Source organism: Chelmon rostratus, chromosome 18 (genome assembly GCF_017976325.1).
Source record: "Chelmon rostratus isolate fCheRos1 chromosome 18, fCheRos1.pri, whole genome shotgun sequence".
Classification (NCBI taxonomy): domain Eukaryota; kingdom Metazoa; phylum Chordata; class Actinopteri; order Chaetodontiformes; family Chaetodontidae; genus Chelmon; species Chelmon rostratus.
The window spans coordinates 17,284,686-17,306,795 of NC_055675.1; the positions used below are offsets into that span (position 1 = coordinate 17,284,686).

The 22,110-nt window shown below is 40.3% G+C and overlaps 1 protein-coding gene across 1 annotated transcript in view; it reads left to right on the top strand.

Moving 5' to 3' along the window:
• The first annotated feature begins 443 nt into the window (after window positions 1-443).
• rngtt (RNA guanylyltransferase and 5'-phosphatase) overlaps window positions 444-22,110 on the top strand; it is an 84,841-nt gene continuing 63,174 nt past the window's right edge. Inside the window, exons 1-8 of the mRNA XM_041958539.1 lie at window positions 444-852; window positions 2,153-2,262; window positions 2,367-2,470; window positions 2,567-2,655; window positions 6,879-6,954; window positions 8,974-9,223; window positions 11,916-12,025; window positions 13,375-13,476. Coding sequence (XP_041814473.1) covers window positions 789-852; window positions 2,153-2,262; window positions 2,367-2,470; window positions 2,567-2,655; window positions 6,879-6,954; window positions 8,974-9,223; window positions 11,916-12,025; window positions 13,375-13,476 — 905 coding nt within the window. The 5' untranslated portion in view covers window positions 444-788. The remainder of the gene's footprint in view (window positions 853-2,152; window positions 2,263-2,366; window positions 2,471-2,566; window positions 2,656-6,878; window positions 6,955-8,973; window positions 9,224-11,915; window positions 12,026-13,374; window positions 13,477-22,110) is intronic.

Consider the following 22,110-nt stretch of genomic DNA (forward strand, 5'->3'; position numbering starts at 1 on the left):
GCCAAGTCATTACACGTTCTGGAATGCTTCTAGAAAGGGACCCCATGTCTTCTATAATTATTATTTTGTACTTTAATTATTTAATTATTATTTAATTATTTTGTACTACAGCAACAACAACAACAAAGATAATTGATGGGGTACTGAGGCAGATTGTAAAACAACAGCTTGGCAAAACTCTGAGTCAATCTGCTGATGAAAAACTGTACTGACAACTTGCCAAAACTTGTCAGAGTGGGAACAGGTCCAAAAATAAATACAGAAATCTTCAGAACACAGTTTGAAGAAAGAGCAACGATGTTATTTTAAGTTTTTTGACCGATACTAAATTATGAATTTTGTAGTTTTGTGCCCTTTCTCACATACACCTGCAGGTGGCAGTATGACGCAGGCTGTCGGCTGAACTACAGCCGTTAACAGCCAGAAGCAGAAGACTAGCTAGTGTAGCCCTAGCTAGCTAGCACGTTTAGTGACTGGGGTGACGTTGTGCTAGCTAATTGCTAACAATCTGGATTTAAGAAAAACAGACGGAAAAGATCACATAATTTTTGGCATGCTAATCAACCGTGAGTCGTAGCAGCATATGGTTCGTGTAATTGTCCGTCAAAATGTTGACCGGCCTTATACTTGTTGGATGATTTTCCTGAATTAGCTAGTAACGTTAGCTAAAGGGCCCTGAGTCCGCGGTGCTTGGGTGAGCGACAACCAGGAATCACCGTGGTCTGAGATAGGGACCATCAAGCCACAGGCTAGCTAGTTATATTTACTTCACCAAACCTCTCCTAAACATGTCACACACCGGACCCCCTCCTCGATGGCGGAGTTGTCCCAGAAGAGGACAGCCTGTGGCAGGTGAGAAAAAAAAGATAAACAAGCGTTAATGTTAGATTAACCATCTTAATTTACGTTACGTTGCGTTAGTGCTATTGCTAACGTCACTATCGTTAGCTGTTGACCAAAATTTTAGTACAATTTCCGTGTTTATCTCACATGCTGATAGAACATGACAGGGTGTCTGGTTTGTAATGTTATGACCCGCTTTTTATTTTAATTTTTTTAACGTCCTGACATAGCAAGAAGCACTTAGCGATTTTTGTTCTTTTTCAGATACACACAATTTGCAAAGCTAGCATCACAACATAGTAACATTAGCGTACAGTGTTGTCCAAACTAACATTTTATTTAAATCAACTGGAACTGGAATGCCGACCTCTCTGGATGCCAGTAACGAATGTAGAAACGCGACGTTTACTAAGCAGCATGTATGTTTGCCAGTTATAGCGAGGCGAAGTTAAATTTATCATATCAAGTTTGGTGTGACACTATTCGGGCGCGCGTTGTTTAGCTTACTTGGCAGCTGTGGCTAATGGGCTGTCAAAGCTTAACCCATCACGCATATTCGTGCTTTTTGCTAGATAACAATTCTAGCGTAATTTTAAACAAAAGCTGAGTTTTTGGGCTGTTTTTCTTTCATGTATTTCCCACAAGAGAAAGTTCTATGGAGTTGGCTAGTATCGCTGTCGAAGCATCACGTGTCAAAACAAACCGGGGCAGTAGCGTGGTTGTGCATGATGTTGTGCAGTGGTCGTTATCCAGTAACGCCGTTTAAATGTAACAACATGTTTACTTGGCTCTAGCATTGCCACACCTATCTCCAGTCCACGTCTGCTTTACACCAGTGCAGTAGGCTAGACAGATGCTAACTGTCTGTGTGTGGCACCGGCACTAAATCCAGACTTATTATTTAAGACCAAACTTTAATTGTATATTGACCAACTTAAATATGGCACAAGTACCATTTATGTGCTGTTACATGCTTAATTTAAAACGTTAACGCACTTCCTCCTTGATTTGCTTTTATTCTGCTGACAGGTAAGCAACTGTCATGGTAAAATAAGTATTTCCTACATATTTTGCGTGGCATTTGATTTGGTTTAATAAAGTGTGCTAATAGTGACAATTGTTCACAAAACTTAACAAGGTATGAGGCTGGGTTTTGCAGAATTCAGCAATTAAATTAAGGACAAATTCATCCTGCAGTGGAAAATTAAGATTTCAGTGAGCCAACTAATTCGTCATCTTCCTAGGCTCCCTATAATCCCTTCCTTTATACTGAGAAATACTGATTCATTACTTGTGTTTTCCCTCATAGGTAAATTCCTGCCGATGAAAACAATGTTAGGTCCCAGATACGACGACCAAGTTGCAGAGGAGTACAGGTTTCATCCAAGCATGCTGTCCGACTTTTTAAAAAGTCTAAAAGTAAGTAAGTCTGTGAAGACTGAACTGCTGTCCTAGCATTTTGAAATTGATGAAACCCACATCACCCCATGTCTTTTTTTCTGTCTTTTTTTGTCTTATTTAAGGTGAAAATGGGTTTGCTCGTGGATTTGACGAACACTACTCGCTTTTATGACCGCAACGACATTGAAAAAGACGGCGTAAAATATGTGAAGCTTCAGTGTAAAGGGTATGAGTAAATTCTTTTTCATGACTTTAAGTAATTGTAAGTTGTAGTTCATTCAGTGAAAAAGTAATAAGGCCAACGTCATGCTGTTTGTCATAGCCATGGAGAATGCCCTTCAAAAGAGACGACTGCAATGTTCATCAGGCTCTGTGAACACTTCATGGAGAAGAATCCCACAGAACTGATAGGTAAGGAAACCGTAGCTCAACAGTGCGATCAGATCAATAACTGATTACCATTTGTATGTTCTTCATTTTAGCTCACATCTTTGTCTGTTTGCATTTACGCAGCAACATCTCCTTTCACAGATTTAATAGTCAGAAACGTTTAGATAACTGTGGGCTGTGGTTTTTTTATCGATGGCTTGGGTCATCTGGAATTTACAGAGATATGGAATAGTAGGGTCAAAACTATTTGTTGCTGTGTGTCCTGTGTGTTATGTTGTTAAATCTGAAGCACAGGAAGGAAGCAGTACCTGTCAATGCACTATTTTATCTTAGCTGCACCTCTTTGAGTGCTTTGATTGGCGTTTATTTTTTCTGTTTTACCTTTGTAAAAATATTTGGAAATGATGAAATGAACAATTCCTCCTGCTATGAAGACTTTACAGTTTTTTTTTTCCTCTCATATAAGGGATGTGAGCAGATGTCAGAAACGAAAGCAGAACCTCTCTTATTTCCTTGAAACATTTTTGAGCTGCTTCAATCTTTAATTAACAGCAGATTGAGCTCCTGTACCTCTCTCTTGTGTTTATAACTGAAAGTACTGTATATCACCTCAGCTCACAGTAGAATATGAAGATATATGAAAGAAGAGCTTCAAGGAGTGTTTACATTATATATAATTTACTCAGTCTGATGGAACAGCTTTGCCTTAGTAACAACTCATTTAGATTTTGTTTTGATCGTTTACCACCACAGTTTTACTCTTTAGAGCCTCAAGCTTCCATTCATCCCGCTCAATGTGAATCTTAATGCCTGAAGCAACACCTCAAAAACCTTGAATCTTAAGCACAAGCACCTGGAGCACCTCTGCTTTACTTCTGAAAACATTAAATTGCCTCTCTTTTTTGCAATAAAGACTACTGTTAGACTGTGTCCTGAGAGAAGATGTTCCTGTAAATAGCTTAAAGTGTGCTTGTACATATTGTTTTATTGTCATAATAGTTTTGTTGTGGCACTAATATCAATATCTAGCAGCTGAATTTCTTTTTAAAAGGTTGTTCATCCTGCTTCTTACAAAAATGTTAAATTACTGAATGCTTAACAACACAAAACTGACATAGAACAGACAGAAGTGATAGCAGAGGAGTCTTAAATCATGATAGTATAGATAGCTAAAATATTGACCTTAATTCATTCTGTGTAGTATTTACTTCAACACATATTTTATGGTAATTTGTCAAGTGAGGTTGGTTGGGTTCACTAAAACGGACTTTAAGATGAGTGTGAAATGTCTGGGTTGGCATTATGTCTATCAGTATCAGTATTTTTTTTCAACGAGTGTTTGTTAAGTTTTTTCCTCATTTGTTTTAAACTGCTAAGAGTAAAATCTTGAACTGATGTTTTTCTTGCCTGTATAATATTTATTAACACTGATGAAATTCATCAGGGTAAAAACTAATTCTTGAACTTAGAAAACTATGAAAAAATTTGGTAATATGACCATGAATTTTAATTATTCTGTTTATTGGAGTGTTGGGCTACGAAGTGCACAGCTATGCTGTCCTATTAGTAGCATTACCTAATGTCTCCAGCAGGGAGCAGCATTACTCTAAAAAAGTGCAAATGGACATGAGGTTTCATGTTTTATTAAAAAATGTTCACACTATTTTTCCCTCAAGTATGCATGTTTGTTATTCATATAGTTGTACTCACAACATCAGACAGTTTCCCAGCACAACCAGTCTTCTGCTGATGGTCACGGAGTAGCTTTATGTAGCAGGTGGAGGTGAAATTATCCTCTCAAGCTGTGCTCGCGTGCCATTGCAAAAGACTGGAAATGCACTACCTAATGTACACGGCTCTCAGTCCAACATCTTTAAAACAGCCAAAACAAAAACAGTGCTGTGCAAGTCATTATGTGGTTGGATTTCTAAGTGTGGGAGTTGCACATGAGAAACAACACTCCTCTCCCACTGAACACTGTGTAGGTGAAGTGTAGGTGAAAGGACACCAGTAGACACCAAACTCTGGCAAAACAAACTTGGTTTAAAAGGTTTGAATTGTGTAGTTGTTTGTATGTGGGCAGGTTTTTAGCGCTGTTGTTTCAATTATGTTGTATATTTAACTTCATGGAAATACTGCAGTTATAGGTGCACTTGACATTGCTCTGCTTATTGACAATGATCGCTGTGTGCTTAGAAATGTATTTTTGCATTTCTGCCAAGTGAAGCTGATAAATTATTTTATGTTGATTGCTCAGCGTTGACAGTCTTCATACATGTGTAAGTAGTTTCCAACACAACTGAGCAACACATTCAGATTTGATGTATCGGCTGATATTAGCTTATCGCTGGGGCTTGCCGTATCATATCGTTCGCGATAACATCGATATCATTTTTTTTTGTGAGTTAAAAGAATCAGATCATGATAATTCCAATATTCCGCCTTCTTCGTGTAATAGCGTCACACCTTTTGGGCACAGCAACAACAAGCATGGCTAAAAGTAACCAGCTCTATGGTGGAGGAGTTAGTTTCAAAAAGGGGAGCGGCTACAGTAGCGTGGAAGGGGGTTGGTTGCAAAACGTCAGATGCAAACAAACCATGGTCATATGTAAAAAGTGCAAGAAGGCTTAATCATTGGGGGGGGGGGGGGGGGGGGGGCAATGCAACACACTTACTTCAACACCTCAAGCAGAATCACCTGATTGAGTACAAGGAGAGCTCAACAGCTGTTGTGAGCTAGAAACCAAAAACCTTTTCCCACAAAAACTACAGCCAAAAGTGCAAATGGCTGATATGTTGTTATAAGATTTTTTTTTTTTTTAATAAACTCTCAAATATTGATATCAGTATCAGTAATCCAGTATGGCTGTAATTGAAATTTGTATTCTTTAGATAATTGTGCTTGTGTCAAGTATGTGTAACGTATACAATTTAGGCATGCGATCTCAGTTCCAAAGTAATAGTTCAAATTCTGCCTTATTCAAGGGCTGAGGGGTGCTCTGGTGGAATAACATCTTGTCTCATTTGTCCTCTTTTTTTGAACAGCTTGTTTTCATTTCCCTTTCAGTGTTAAAAAAAACAAAATAAAGAAAGTTTGGAGTAATATTCTGCTGTGACATTGTACTTAGAAGCAGCTGGGTGGTGGAGGGAGGGCATCTTGTGGAGGCCACATGAATTTTGAAGTTGCTCTTTCACACTGGTGGCAGCAGGGTGCTCTCTCATACCTCACTCCAGCATCTTTTATTCTCGTCCAGATCTGTTCTTACCTACGAGCTGCTGCCTGGCTTGGAAATGAAATTGCTCAAACATCAGAGCAGAATGTGTGAATGTCATCCCAGCAATGTCCTGTCTTTAGCCAGCTGGTGATTAGGTTTTGTTGTCTCTGCGGTACACATGTCCAAATTAGACAGTTGGGCTGGTAAATGTGATCCCCGTCCGCTGACGTTGGTTCACATCATCTTCATTAGCCTTTGCGTTGCCAGGCAAACTTCCACTGCAGGGGAGATGTGAGAGTTGGATGGTTTTATTCTGTGTGGTGTGAACCCTGCTGTGCACCTGCCGGAGGATGCTTGTTTGTGAGAAAATAATTTTGTTATGAAATTATGGGGATGTGTTTTTTTTTTTAAGATGAACATTCTCTTAAAATGGTGAACAAATTTCACTTAAAATCTTCAGAGGGCATTTTGTGCCCTCAGGGGAGTCGTCCTTCCCAGCAATTCAGTTTGTCTAAAGTCTAATTCACTTCAAAACGAAGAGTATGTTTTTTTTTTCTCTGCTTTTTGTTTATCCTGCGCCCTTTTCATCCACTCTTTACCTCCCTGAATGTTTCATCGATCTCTGGGTCTCTTCTGTGTGTGTTGTGGCTAACTTTAAATGTGGGTATAAAGGCAGGACACCCATCTGAGGGGAGGCGGATCTGCCTGTGACGCCCCTGCTTCCAAACATGAACTCAGGCTCAGTTCATCACAAGGAGGACTGATGTTATTGATGTGAGAGGGCGACATATTGGATAAGATTATGCTAAACCCCAGTGCTGTTGAAGTAATAACATCACACTTGCAACGCCAAATTGATTGTGATTGTGACTGAAGGCGTGGAGCATAAATAGGGGAAAATATGGAGTTGTGTTATGACGTGCTGTGTATTTTACCATTACATTTCCAAGTTAAATGCCTAATATTTGATATGGATATTAATTTAAAGTGGGACTGACCGCTTTACTGCCTCTTTTCTCTCTCCCGAAGGTGTTCACTGCACGCATGGCTTCAACCGGACAGGCTTTCTGATATGTGCGTACCTGGTGGAGAAGATGGACTGGAGGTAAGGGCCCCCCCATTGAATCACACATACTCTGGAAGTGCAGTTTCACAAACTCCACAACTGTCTGACATGACAACACAAACCATACAACCCAAGTGACCTGCATCATTACTCTGGTTTCAAAGTCTCCCACCCCTGTCACTCTTTTTTTTTTTTTTTTTTTTTTTTTTTAGCTGTTGAGCTTGTCGCTCCACAACAGAGGTCTTAAATAATTTACAACAGCTGGCAGGGGGTTGGGGGTTGAGGATGTGTCTTTAGTCGGGGGTGGAGCAGCAGTCTGAGAAAGCAGAATCCCTGGAAGCTAGACATGAAGGCTGGATAAAACCCTTCCACCACCCACTACTTCCTGTGTAATGAATATCTGAGAGCATTTGCTGCCCTCGTACAGTTTCATGTGTTACAAGTTAAGTTTACTATCATACCTGCTCTAAACATTACGTGAGTTATGGTTAAGGCTGCAAGTGAAGATATGTTTTTATTGTTAAATAACCTGCCGTTCATTTTTGATATGAAAGCTCGAGTAGGTAATATATTATAGAAGCATTTTGGACTACCTGCCAGTCTACCTACATACCTGCCACACCATGTGCACTCTGCCTGTGCACTCATTGCACATGACCAGAGTGTTCCACAAGGCTAGGCAGACGTTCTGCTCAGCTAGTGTCACAAGAATGGCAGAGAAAGTGCAGCTAAAATTTTCCAATGCTAACATGCTAGCTTGACACCTGTGGGTACCGAGAACAGCCGTGTTTGCTGTTTAATTTCAGTATGATAATGTCAGGTCTCTTCTTACATGAGAATGAGACATGAGGTAGTTAGATGCGGTTAGCAATGACAACGATGTGCTGCGCTCCAGTGCACACCGCCTGAGCCAACAGACTCTCGCTCAGCAGCTAACACGGTAGCACAAAGCACACACCCACAGCAGTGAGCAGTAACTGCCAGGCTGGGTAGATGAGTCAGACTGAAAAGTTCACTCGGGACAGCTATTTTGCTTCTGTTTTTATGTTTTTGGCACTTAACTGTTGTTTATTGATGTGTTTATTTAAAGTACCCTTCTTCTCATCACAACTCCTCTTCCCAAAGCTCGCTCATGGACTCGGTCTCCAGCATTGTGCATTCATGTGATGATATTTGATGACCTCACCTTTGAAATTGTGATGGGCCTTTCTAGCTATTATAGTATCTTAGCAGTTAGTATTGGCAGCTAGCAGTTAACATTAACAGTATAGGTGAAGCTAGCTTTAGTGTCTTCTTCTGTTCCTCTTAGCAGGTAGCGGTTAGCACTCAACATTGGCTAAATGGTAGCGTCGGAACTGTATTGTCTTCTTCTTTTCTTCTTAGCAGTTAGCATTAGCATTAGCTAAATGGTAGCATCAGTATTGGCCACTACCTGGAGCATCTCGGGGTCAGTTGAACGTGGCAGTGCTGTTTGGATTGTGTAGGAGCAGTGTGAACTGGCACTAGGGGGGGTGACTCTGGGACGCCGGAGTTCACCGCCTAGCCTCCTGGAGGTGTAGTGGGACTAAATAGGCGAAACATTGTTGAAGGGAGGTTTCCCCCTGATGACCCCCAGAGACGTGTTAGGAATCACTGCTCTTTGGCATGTATGGAGGCAGTCCAAGATTCTTCACTGAGACAGAATCCTCTTTTTGAGCACAAGTATCTTGTGTTTAAATTAACTTTCATTGTATTATAGGCTAAACCAGAGGTCCCCAACCTTTAATCAAGAAAATAATGATAATAGCCGCAGCCCCAATTCAATTGACTATCATGTAAAACATGATAAGTGTCACATCTGAGACAGTGAAATGATCAAATGTTTGACAAAAAAAACATCAGTTACCAAAATAATTGCTAATGAACTGCTGTTTGATTAAACAGCAAATGCAGCTCTAGATGTTATAAACAGATCACATGAGAAATACAGTAAAGGTAGAGCATAAATATATAAAAACTATCCTTACCTTACCTAAGCTTTTTAAAAGATGCCTGTCCATGTTTGCTGTCTCTTATCAGCGTCGAGGCAGCTGTGGCTGCTTTCGGCAAGGCCCGGGCCCCGGGGATCTACAAGGGAGACTACCTCAAAGAGCTTTTCCGTCGCTATGGTGACGAGGAAGACGCGCCCCCCGCCCCTGCGCTCCCTGAGTGGTGCTTCGAGGACGACGACGGGGATGTGGACGATGACGGTAATGCTGTCGGCCAGGAGTCGGGCCCCAGCTCCTCTGGGTCAGCGCCGGGCAAACGAAAGAAGGAGAAGCTAAAACTGGTAAGACTTCCGGGGAGCTGCAGGAAATGGACTCTTAAGTGGAAAATCCGTTGGTCCCTCTCTGCACGACATGGAGCTCATGCAGCGTAATCAAGGGTCTGTAGGGAGGCTTCTCCTCTAAGTGATGAGACTCTTATGTTATTTACAGTATAATAATCCAGTAAATTTGATGTTTGAATTAGGAGAACTCAGCTGCTGGCAAAGGTGTAATTTTGATTAGATAAAAGCCGCCTCTTCTGTCTTTATGTAAAGCTGTCATCAGTGCAGTTTGGCGAAATTATAAGTGTTGAATCATCTCCAGTTGCATATAATTAGGTTTCCTTCCGTTTACATTGAGCTGATGCTCTCAGCCAGACTAATTCTGAGTAGTTAAACATTTAACATTTACGTCAGTCAGCGTAGAGGGAAGAAAGAAAGAAGCAACAGTGTTTGAACAGTAGAAAGTGAATCAGATTTGTTTTGTATAAATTACAATTACATCCAAATATGAACAGTCAATATTTATTTGCGTTTATTTGTAAAGGGCTCAATGAAAACCTGAATTACAGGAAATCAAATAGTGCCCTTATACAGCAGAAAGGTCGAAGGAAGAAGCCTGAGCAGCAGCAGTTTCTCCAGGCTGCCTTACTTCACTGTCATTAAGGAAAGCTGTCTCTTTGTTGAGTGGCCTGCTTCAGAGTCTGACTGGTTTTACTTGCCATGAAGAGAAATGTCCTAAAGTCTGTTCAAAAGTTGGCACACCATCAAAGCGAACAATGCCTGTGGAGGCTCACATTTAATTAACTTATCATTGCTGACGTTTCGTGTACATGCCAGCTTTAATCAGTGACTTGCTTCTGAGGAATGGAGGTCATGTGGCTACAGTTTGTGTGATGATCCCCATCCTGCAGGGTCAGAGATATCTGATAGCGATCCGATTTCTGTCTCTGCTGGCCTTGTGAACTGTAACATTTTAGAACGAAAAACAACATAGAACTGTGTAAACAAAGTATGTTCAATCTGTTGAGAAGTGATAAAAATAATACCAATACCAATAGTACCAGAGGCAAGGCGATGTAGCAGAGCAACCTTGTGGGTGTTTTTACGTTTCACATTAAAATCAATCAATCAAATCAGTGTGTATCTGTGAACGGGTAATCAAAACAATCCGGTTAATTAATTCCAGTACCAGTTAACATAGCCTGGTCTTCCAAACCCTGCAGAACCACCTGCATTACCACTCAGCAAAATTCAATGTGCACATAGTGAAGCTCCCACGCAGACAAAGATGGAGTCAGTGGGTTAAAAGCCCTGCTTTGCCCCATTACGTGCCGTTTCTTGCCCGTGCCCCATGTGTTTTGACTGTAATTCTTTTATCAACTGCATTAATCGAAATTTTACAGCTCTAATCCAAACTAATTATTCAGGAAGATGAAATTTAGATAGTAGCAGTATGAGTCACTGAGGTGGTGGTGTTCATTCACAGTACTGAGTTGTAGGTCACCTACATTTTGGCAGCGATTTAAAGTGTAAAAGTTAGTTGTTGTTGTTGTTTTTATTTTTATAGTGTATGTGTGTACAGCACGAGCCATTATGTGGCCTGTGTAGACAGCTGGATTGGTTAAAACAGGAGCATGTCTGTTCAATCAGGTCCGCGGGAGACAGACGACTGAAAACAAGCCCGAAACACTGTTACACATGAGGAGTAAGGCCTCATGTAAAGCATAACAGTGCAACACAGTTCATTGCTTTGAATATCAGTTAATTTTATGTGATTTTGGATACATTTGCCGCCATAATATGCATTAATATCAGAAGATGTCTTTTATTGATGCTGTAATGTTATTGCCATGTCGCCCAGCCCGATCTTCAACAAGGCTTTCCAAATTCAAAAAACCTGCTGCTGAATTATGTGAAGTTGTTATCACTATTTGGTGTTACCCATACTCAAGTGGCATTGTTCTCACCTGGCCGAATGAACAAGGTTGTTAAAGTGTGCTGATTTAAAGATAGATGAACAAAGATAAGTGGTCGGCCCACTGTCTAATGTCATATAAAGTCCTTCTGGATTGAAATGTGGAGAATGAGATCTATCTGGGCTTTCTCTTCTCAGTGCGGCCATTCATACACAAAACACATGAACTAATGGTTCTTGGGGTGACATATATTATCATACCACATCTGTTTCTGTTCTAATTGGCATATATTATCATATTATACCAGTTAGCAACGCTCATCTGGGCAGAATGAGGGGGGAAAAAGGCCATTATGAAAGAGAAATAAGTGAGATGAGGAGCTAAATTGAATAAGAAGGAATTATTCTTTCCTTTACTGAAAAAGAATGCTACAAATGTCATCAGTGTGAGATGATACCTGCATAAACATGAGTGAAGGTCACGGAGGGGTGAGGATACAGGATTCAGTAGAGTCTAGTTTCCTGGGAGTTGAAGCAGAGGAACTGGGTTTATGAGGTGGATTTATCGAATGATTAAATCGGGAATGCTTTTGAAAGTGGAGAGGTCAAAGGGACAAGCTGGATTTATTAATATTTCTACCTGTTGTCTCCGCACACAGTGATTCAGAAAGCAAAGAAGCAGCTGTTTGGTAAGAAACAGTGGTATTTAGAATGTTTTTTCTCTTGCATGTGTGGGAGGGTGTCTCTTTAAATTCAATCCAAGTTCAACCTTCTGTTTTCCTTCGTTTTTCTTCCCAGGGTGCAGTATTTCTTGAAGGCATCACGGTAAAAGGCGTCACACAGGTCACCACGCAACCCAAACTAGGAGAGATCCAAAGAAAGTGTCAGGAGATGGCCGAGTGGGACAAGTAAGAACCTCCCTTTGCCCTCCTCCATAGCCCTCTGGGAAACTGTGTGTGTCTGTACACATACTGTATGTGGGTGTACTGTACTGTGTTGGGAGTGACTCACTTGTTGTAAATCACCTTCTTTTTCCTTTTTTTTTTTTTTTTAAGATCTTGACACTTTCAGACAGCCGGCAGCGTCAGGAATAGATTTTTCTTTCCTGGAGGGACATGCAGCTGTAGCTCTGCTGCTGACTGTTGTAACACTCCATGCTGCTATTTCCGCTACCTGCTGCATCCAGAGTTGTTGGTTTTTTTGTTATACCTGTCAGTGCTTAAATATCGTTGCGCTGACACGATCAACTGCAGCCATTTGGGCTTTTTAAGGAGTTAAAAAAGACACAGTAACCAAGTGATCCTCATCTGTAGAAGTACTGTAAAATATTAATGTTAATAAAATACATATTTAACCGTTTAAAAGGAAAAACAACAACACAGGAGTCGACCTAAAAAGTTTCCCTACAAGTTAATACATTTCTTTTATTTATTGTCTCTCAAATTGAACAGAATTTCATAAATAAAAACAGAATGCAATCATTTGAAAGCAAACTGTGTTCCTAAGCCCATGTAGTAATCTCCTTTATCCAATCATGCGTTTAACCTCGCTCCATCCTCAGTTGTGAACGACTGAGCCTTTCCAGGATGCCCCTTTCATACCCAATCATGATACTATCACCTGTTACCAATCAACCTGTTTACCTGTCCCACTTTCCCAGTCTTCAGTTGCTCCTTTCCCAACTTGCTTAAAATGCCAACAAATTCAGAATAAGCACATGTTTACAAAAATCAGCTGATGAGATCCAAAACTTAAAATATTCTCTTTGTACTGTTTCCAATTGAGTTTATGTCAAGAAGGATTAGCAAGTGATCACGTCATCTGTTTTATTTATGTTTTGCACAGCGTCCCAACTTTTTTGGAATTGGGGTTTTATGAAATGTGTTGTACATTTTAGAGTTGTTAAAAATTGTTAATGTGAACATTAGGAGCAATCACAATAACATGAGCAATGTGGATTCTGGTGTCTTTTATCAAGTTGTAATCATACATTTCTGAAATATGGAGCTTCTTTCTAAGAATAAGAGCAGAATTGTGTCTTTATTAAAATTTTGACGCACTTAAGAGCAGAATCGTACTGTAAGAGGTTCTGGTCATTGATCGTAGGTTAGGTTTGCACTGTAGCTGAAGGATACTGTTTGGTTGGATGTGAAAAAGATTAGCACTGGAGGTCAGAATGATGAGAGTGGAGTGCTTTAGTGCATCAGTGTCATTTGGAAAGACAAATATAAGATGTGTGTGTTCATTGTTGTTGCAGGTCTGGTTTTCCTGGTGCTCAGCCTGTGTCCATGGACAGGCAAAACCTTCGTTTCCTGGAACAGAATCCATACAAAGTCAGCTGGAAAGCCGATGGCACACGGTGGGTCCATCGTTTACAGGTCTTCTTTACAATAAATGACTCCTCATACAGTTATGTCAATGCAGACAGCACTCTCTGGGTCTCTTGAGTGGACCGATTGGCTTCTTTTCCCTTTCATTAGGCTCTTTTTGAGACTTGATACCCATACAACGAGGTTGTGTCCGTCAGAGTTCAGTGTATCTGAGGTGTTAATTAACCTTTCTGGCTTGTTAGTGAAGATTGAGTGCAACACGTACATGACTTCTGTGTCTCATTAGGTTTTAATTACAATACCTTCATATAGCTAATCAACCAGAGTCGTTTTAAAGCAGTGTGGAGATGCAGGGTGTGAAACTATAAATGACTTCACTTGATGGAGCCACAGATTGAACAGGATGACAGTCTAGCACTTTTTCTTACCTGTCACATTTTGGGGGTTAATTTGTTGTTTGCTCTTGTTTTGTGGCTCTTTTTCCAAAAGCTAGTGTTGAGGGTATAAAAAGGGATTTTAGTATTCCAGTAGTCTGCTATGAAGCACTGTGTCTCTCGCTGGCACAAATGTGCTGGTGAATATTTAATGACTGCAGTCAATTTCAGATTTTTACATATTGGTGCTTTAATTTCCTGTTAGGGCGAGACCAGAGTACAGATTTGGCCCTCGACCAAGATGCTGCAGATGTGCGCAGTCGACCTCCACATCTGCAAATGCTTGAACGTGTCGTTAGAAAGTTTTACTCTTAAGTCTGTTTAGTGTGTATTCTGCCTCTGCTGCCTCGAGCGCTTGTCCTTTACCCTGTTTTCCCTCCAGCCTCCTGAACAACCTTTCCTCAGTCATGAGAAACAGACACACACACACACACACTCACACTCACACACACTCACTCACACACACACATTGTATGCTAGGTATGAGTCATCTCTCTGCTGCATAGGTGGAATATGATATACTCTGAACGTTTAAAGCAGTTAAACACAAAGCTTAAGTTACCATTGAAAACATGAGGCGTCCCTTATTGAAAGACGGTATGAAATCATATTTCTAATGATCAAAACAAACAAATCCAGGAAAAGCAAGGATGCGTGCAGTAAAGAACACCATCTCGTCTGCTCTACTCTGCTAATCAGGAATGCACCAACGACGCCTGACAAAGCAAAGTTACATTATTTAACAAAGCAGCCAATTTCAAAACAAAAACATTTTCCAATAGTTTTTGTTAATTTGATAATCGGGAGTTTTTATGCAGAAGATTTGTACGTGAGCGGTCTGTTGATACACAGAATGACAGCTTAAGCCATCTGATCAAGTTGTGCCTGAAGGGATAAGATTGACGGTATTTCATATTTTTCTTACTCTAAGCAAAGTCAGGAATGAATTTATCCTAAAACTAAGTATCAAGGGTGTTGTGTGTTGTACAAATTGGAAAGCCCACTGAGACAAGTTTGCAATTTGGAGCTTTATAAGAAAAATCGTACCTACTTGAACTATTGCCAGTGTAGCCAGAGCCTGATGTAACATATTCATCTGTGCCATGGACCTCCAGCCTTTCCAAAAACAGTTAAAAACACGCCAGCGAGCCATTATGATAAATGAGAGGCATCGTACTTTATTTTGAGCCAATACTACTGCTGAAATAGTCCCCAACAAGTGTGCTATCTTTTGAAACACCTTTTTTTTTTTGTCTTTTTCAAGAAGAAGAAAGAAGGTAAGAAAAATAACAAGAAGCCCAATTAGCAGCGAGATCAGTTCATTGTTCCATTTATCATTTTGTATGTCATTATGCTCCAGGAAATTGTAGAAAACATTTCTCATGTTCACATTTGTTTCTGAGTCATTGAGAAATTCCACAGGTTGTTCGTTTATTCCACAGGCAATGTACCATTCAGCCTCCAAAAAACAAAACATAGAGCGGGGAAGCTAGAAAATCATCTGGGTTGGTGTTCAGAATACATTATTTAAGATTAAAAGTCACTTCTTTACCAATAATCTGACTGATCACATCCAACACCTCCAAGTGCAGTATTTTCTCCTGTTTGAGAAACCTTTCCTGAAAGCTACAGTGCCCAGCCTTTTTCATTAATTACTAAACCTTTTTAAAAGTGAAACTTTATTTTTCTTACCTGTTTTGAAGATTCACGTAGGAACAAGCAGGCTCGGTGCTGATTGCCACAGACGGAGTAGCGGAGGCAGAACGTTTCGAGAGGCGGACTAACACTTTCTTGGTTTTGGTTTTTAATAGAATTTGCTGACTACTGTGGAAATACAGACTTACCATTTATGTAGTCCTGAATAGTTTTTCGACGCTAATATTCATTTTACAGTTTAGTTTTTGGAGTTCAGGGAAATGATGATGGCTGGTTGGGTCTTTGATTTGAGCTCTGACTTCGTTGTATTCCATCTGTGACACAAACAGGGCCACCCACCAGAATAATTTAGTCTCGCCAGAACATATTGTGCTTCAGTCTAATTGAGAGGGAATAATTCATTTATCCTAAGTTTAATTCAACTCTGTGTGTGTGTGTGTTTTACAGGAAGGAAGCCCCTGAAAACATGAAACTCTATATTTGTTGTTATCATACATAATGTTAGCGCCCTCACACATGCAACCCTTCTTGCCAGTCATTCTTTTCCCCCACCATGTAAAAGAGGAAACTTGGACACGTGCTGTGCAGTAAAACTTCCCCAAATCATCTAAAGAACAGTCGCATATAACTGCATTGAAAGCGTTCACCAGTGGTTTTTGGACTCTTAAAACGTACGCATCAATGTATTTTTCCAGAGCTTTGAAACAGCTTCTTAGCATGAAGAATAGTGTCTCCTAACTCCTTACAAAGAATCTGCAAGTTCGTTAAGTTTGTTGACACTCTGCAGCAGAAACTTGGAGTTGATTCATTTCCTACCATGTGTAAACAACCTCAGAACCTCAACTTCAGTACATTTACATGGCAAAAGGTTTGATTTGAGACGATAAACTTTGATGATTGTGTTCTGTCAGCGTGGTGCCAGCCCCCTGTTGGTGTTTCTGTCTGGCTTCTTTTTTGCCTCAAGCTGACAGCAGCGATGGTTCGTTCTTATAGTTTTTCTTTCAAAATTGACACACAGGCTATACAGTATGTATGACAAAGGTTGGATCAGGTAGGATGGGCACTTTGCTGTTAGGTGTATATATCACACGGTTGTAGCCTCTCTCTTGTCTGCATGTACGTGATAAAGTTGTGCTCCTGGATGGGGAAATCTTATAGGCACATGTAGAAAGCAATGAGTCTTCATTATGTCTGTGAGGGACAGCCTGTTCTTTCCTGCTGTTGATCTGATATTACTTTATTCTCCTGAGCTGAGTAATGGATCACAGCTTCTTCTTCTTCTTTTTTTAAAGCACGTCTTGCCTGAATCATTAAGCTGTTTTAATTTATCCAGCCACATCTTTCTTACAAGTTTGGTTTTGTGTAAAACTGAATTTACACAAAAGAAGTGATAATGAGAGACTGTTTACTACAAAGAAAATCCATCAGATTTTTTTTCCTCCATGATTGAAATTCCGCCGGTGTGTGTCTTCATTAAGTCTGCACAGTATCTCAGATTGATGGACAAAAAACAGCAGCAGGGCGTGAGCTCTTCTGGGATCAGTGGATGTAAGCAAACACTATAAAAGCAGATTAAATCCACTTTTTATCACCATTTCTCGGACTGTATTGATCCTAAAATCTCTGTATTGGTGAGAAAGTATGAAGTCTGAAAGCGTAGCTGTAATATGTGAAGGACTTGCAGTGCGTCAAAACAAAATTAATGAGTTTCTGTACAATTACAGTGAGATTCACTGATTGCAGTGGTGCAGTGTGATCTCAATCTGTCATTCTTGTCATGCATTGCATGGAGTATGCAGAGAATTTCTTATTAAATGTTCTACATTCTAGCCAGTGGCATTTTTAAGACCTGAAATGGATTTTTAATAGGAAATTTGTCTCTTCAAGGTGGTCCGTAAAGATTTTTCGCCTTGCCTATTGCCAGAGGTTCTCATTTAACTATTGCATATATTAATCCCTCTGGCTTTTGTTACTGGGTGAAGATAAGAAAGTTTCCCATTCTAATGCATGTCATTTTTACTTTTCAAAATGAGTAATTTCCCTTCTTATTTCCTACAAGAGCACAGTTTCTGCAGGAAAAGGTTAAGTGAGCAAATGTGTTCATTTTCAACAACAGCTAACTCTCCAACAGACTTCCTCTCAGTCCCACATGAGTGGTTCCCTGGCACAACTGCAGCCTTCTCGTATGACCACCGGGCAATGCATCAGCATTCTGACATTTATGCTGCCTTGCTCAATAGCACAATAACAGACAATATGGTGACAAAGTACTGTCCAACCCCTCTTATCTAAGAATATTATGCAGCCCTCCCTGATGTACAGGCCAGTCATACAGTGAGAAAACTCTCACTGCCTGCTATCTGCCAAGAAGGTGGCTCCTAATGGGCTTTGGAAAGGACAGCAAAATCAGTAAGTTCGTAGGCTGAGCTGGGTTTTTTAATCGTCTTGTTGTAGAGCCATCTGTCAGGGCTAGATTGGTTTGTGCCCCAGAGAGGACGAGGAGGGAGACGGGCCAATTATGCCCTCGGGACGTTAAACAAACAATGCTGCTCAACTTGGACTTTATTAGAGAAGCTGGACCTGAGAAAGACTTTGACTTTCTTAATTTTCTACTCCTATCCCCAACTACAACTTCAGTCACTTCTTTAAAATGAGGGATCAATAATCCAGTGTTTTCTTTCATGTTCCAGATTAGATCTTTTAAATTAAAGAGGTTTTAACGTAGCTGTTCTGTTTATTTTCAGAGTATTATTTCATGTTTCACAGTGTCTGTCGTTTATTGAGTTAATCTATATTGTCTAGAACCCTGCTTAGTGGCGTGTGTGTACACCATCAGCAAAACTCTGCCTTTTTCTCAGGTTAATAATGTTACTAAAACTTAATTCTGCTTATTGCGACTTTGTGCATCAGTGGCTCTAAATGGCAATAAGAATGAAAACGAGACAAATTTCAGCTCACAAAGATTGAAATTGTGTCACAGGGAATTTGTAAACTGCATTACTGCACATTTATGTTTACCATTACACCTGCTCTGTAATGCTTTATATCAAACAAACCACTGCGATGTGTGTTGTAAAAGTTATAATGTGGGTGGGTTGAGCTTTGTTGAGCACATATTAAACTGCTGTTCAGGAGAGAGTTTGTACTTCTCTGCATTTCTTATCTTTTTATTGTAAAACCAGGGGAAGCGGCTTCTTATTGGAGCCAGAGAAGTAAGCCACAAGTGCATTTGCCAAAACAACGGCTTTCAAATGATGTGTTTCGGTTTTGCAAGAAAAAAAAATGTAAAGGATGAAGACAGGTTGGTTTCGCAATGGGAAGCGTTCGAAGGCCGTATCTCATGCAGTGGCTGAGACAGTCCCTGCTGGGCTAACCACCACTGTTGCCTTTGGGTAAATGGGCCGAGATCCCCATTGTGATCTGTCCTTGCTAAGACCAAAGAAAATGGAATCTAGCCAGTGCAGCTTTCTCGTTCGAGTCTATCTAATGTGAACTGAGATGATTTTCTTCATAAATGTTTAAATTCCTCTATAGTTAACCATATTGCTTTCTGCATTTGACTTGTGCCATGTGCAGCAAGTACTCCTCAACACTGGAGGATGGATACATCTGTTTTGACTCTGTTGTCTAAATGAGAAATCAGCATGGCCTTCCTTGGGTTTAAGTCCTGCACACTGACACGCCACTAACGATGTGCAAAGCTGCTGGATCTGGTCTAAAACCTCCCTTGGAGCTCAGCTGCCCTTGGTCAGGCCGCCGGACTAGAATGGCGAAGCCCACACAATGGCCGCCTGAGCCTCATTAGGGATAAAGTGCTCGGGGGAAGGGCCCCAGGGATGATGCTAAAATCTGAGGCTCACAGCACCCATCAGAGGACAGGAGCGGAAAGGAGAGAGCAGGCGGGGAGCGACGAACACTCGTGAATAAAGGAGCACATTAGATTGAATATTTTCCAACAGACCATAAAAGGAGAATTCGGTGTCTGCTGTTACCATAACTTCAGACAGAGAGAAGGGGGGATGACGATGGTGAAGCTGACGAACGAGAGGACCACTGGGAGTTACACAGCACTAATGGTCTCCCTCTGCTTTCTTCTGAACATACTTGACAGCGTTAGCCATGGCTAACTGGCCAATTAGACAGCAGGGGAACCACTTCTGCTCAGTGCAGACCTGTTGTGTCCTCTCTGGTTGACAGATCTTCTCTGTTGTGACGCTTTGCCTATCTGTTTGATCTCCTCAGACACTGGTTCCTTTCTAAGATGAAACATACCCCTTTGCACAAACGGGTCTCCCTAACTGCGGGAATCATCATTTGCCTGTACTGAGCCATCCGAGCATTTCCTGTTACGTCTTTGTAATGCTTTTCATTGTGTCCACTCCCACCCCGAAAACACAGTTATAAGTGCAGTTATATCTGGCCCACTCACCGTTCTTTCCTTCTCCTCCCACATTTCTGATTTTTCTTTGCAGTTTCCACAAGACTTTTGGATGACCCTGATTTATATCTCAAGGCCAATGTTTTTGTTGCTCTCTCCTGTCATGACTGGAGGGGGAGGGAGGGTCAGAATCATCGCTCTGAGCTCTCTCCCAGCCTCCTATAAGTACATTGAGGGTTATGGTTACCTCTTTCCTTGGCCCGTCTGTTTGAGAAGCATTCGAGTATGTCTAGCGTCTCATTCCCCTCCCCTAAACAAAAGCCCTCATTGAAATGAATGCCAACTAACTGTAAAGGGAGTGCCGTCTACCTACGCTTTGATTCCTTGAGGTACTAAAAAAGGAGAGCATTTATCAAAGACATGAGCTATTTGTGACGCTGATGGCTTTCTTCTCTTCTCATCTCCTCCCGACTTCAACAGCAATAACTGCGGATTCACTGCCATTTTTGAAAAATTGTGCTGTCAAGTTAGCCACTGGAAGCATTCATTCCTCCAGGATTCAACAGTAATTCTACATCACACTCAGCCTCAGCACTTTATCGCGCTTTTTTGGCTTCCATATTGCCGTTTCACAGCACACATCATCTTGCACAGAAACTTTGAAGTTCCTAGTGATAAAAACTAATCTCTGTTCATCAAAATCACATAGAAGTTTTTCCATAAAAAAATCTCTTCATGCCTTAAAAATGGCTCAGATGTAACTCCATCCCTTTGCCTTTATTTAGTATGCACTGATCAGTCCTCGCTGCCGTCTAGATCAGCATGAAGGCTCATCATTTCTCCTTTTGCAGCTTTGCAACTGAAAACAGAATATGTCTCTGCCATCGTTTTGAAAATAGTGAAACTTAGCCTACAAAATCTTCTCCCCACAAGCTGAGAGATTGGTTCCTTAGGTCTGTGACGTATGAAGCAAAACAAAAACACCATATGTACATGTTAACAAGGTTAAAAACTTTATTTTCATTGGAGAAGGTCTTTTAAAGAAAAATAACAAGAGGAAGAAAAGTGATGAATTCTTATTTATGGAGTGTTCAAATTGCAGCCTAATACTGAAATTGCACTTTTTCCGGATGTTTTTATTGATTCTCAACCATGATTTGATTCAACCTGTTATTATGCCCCTCAGCTCACCCTACTGTTGCTAATTTATAAAGCATGCTGCTTTTTTACGCAGTAAAGTTAAATAGGCATTGCTGTAGCACTATACTACAGCTGATTGCAGCTGATTATAATACAGAATGATTGCAAGACTGAAATGGCAAGTATTTAGATCATTGATTAATCATTTGATTCTTTTTAAAGACAAAATACCAAAATACCTCTTGTCCCAGCTTCTCCAGTGTGAGGATTTTTACTGTGTTGTTGTAAACTGGATAGCTTTGAAATTGACAGTTTGACTTTTTAGGGCAATATTTTTTTATATATATATTTTTTTTTGCCATTTTATAGAACAAACAAAGATGTTAAGTAGATTAATTATAATAATAATAAAAAGGCACAATTTTGCTTTCAGAATTTTTTGTCAGCCAGTCTGCACACACTCATTCTTGGCAGCTTGTCAAGTTTCCCACTTTGAACCATCTGGTATTGATGGCAAATTTATTACATCTAATCCCTTTGTGATAATGGCGGAGAGTCACAGCAGGTATGAGAAATGCATATCTCGTCAGCAGGGAAGTCGTTAATCTCAAGTCCATCTCTGTCATCTCAGAGTTTGTACGCTTTCTGGCTATTTTCCTACCTTATGGTATATTCCCCAATCTGTTGAAGTTACATGATAATTAGTCTCCATTTTCAGTTGCATTGATTAGGATACTTAACCTTTGCAAACGTAGCAGGACTATAGTTGCTCATTAAGACATTAGTTCATCCTGCTTTATACCCCACTTGGTATTTCGTGTTAAAGGGCAGCAGGCAGCCTGCAAAGTGTAAATGGGTTCATAAGAGATGTGTAATGAAGACGCCAGATTGCTGAAAATGTACATTTCTAAATAGCCTTTTATTTATTTATTTATTTACAGTAAAGTGATGAACAGTCATTGTGTGCTTACTTTCATTATTCTGAACCGAACATTTAATTGATACATTGAAAAAATAAGCAGTTAATTTCATAATCGAAATAATTCTTTGTTGCT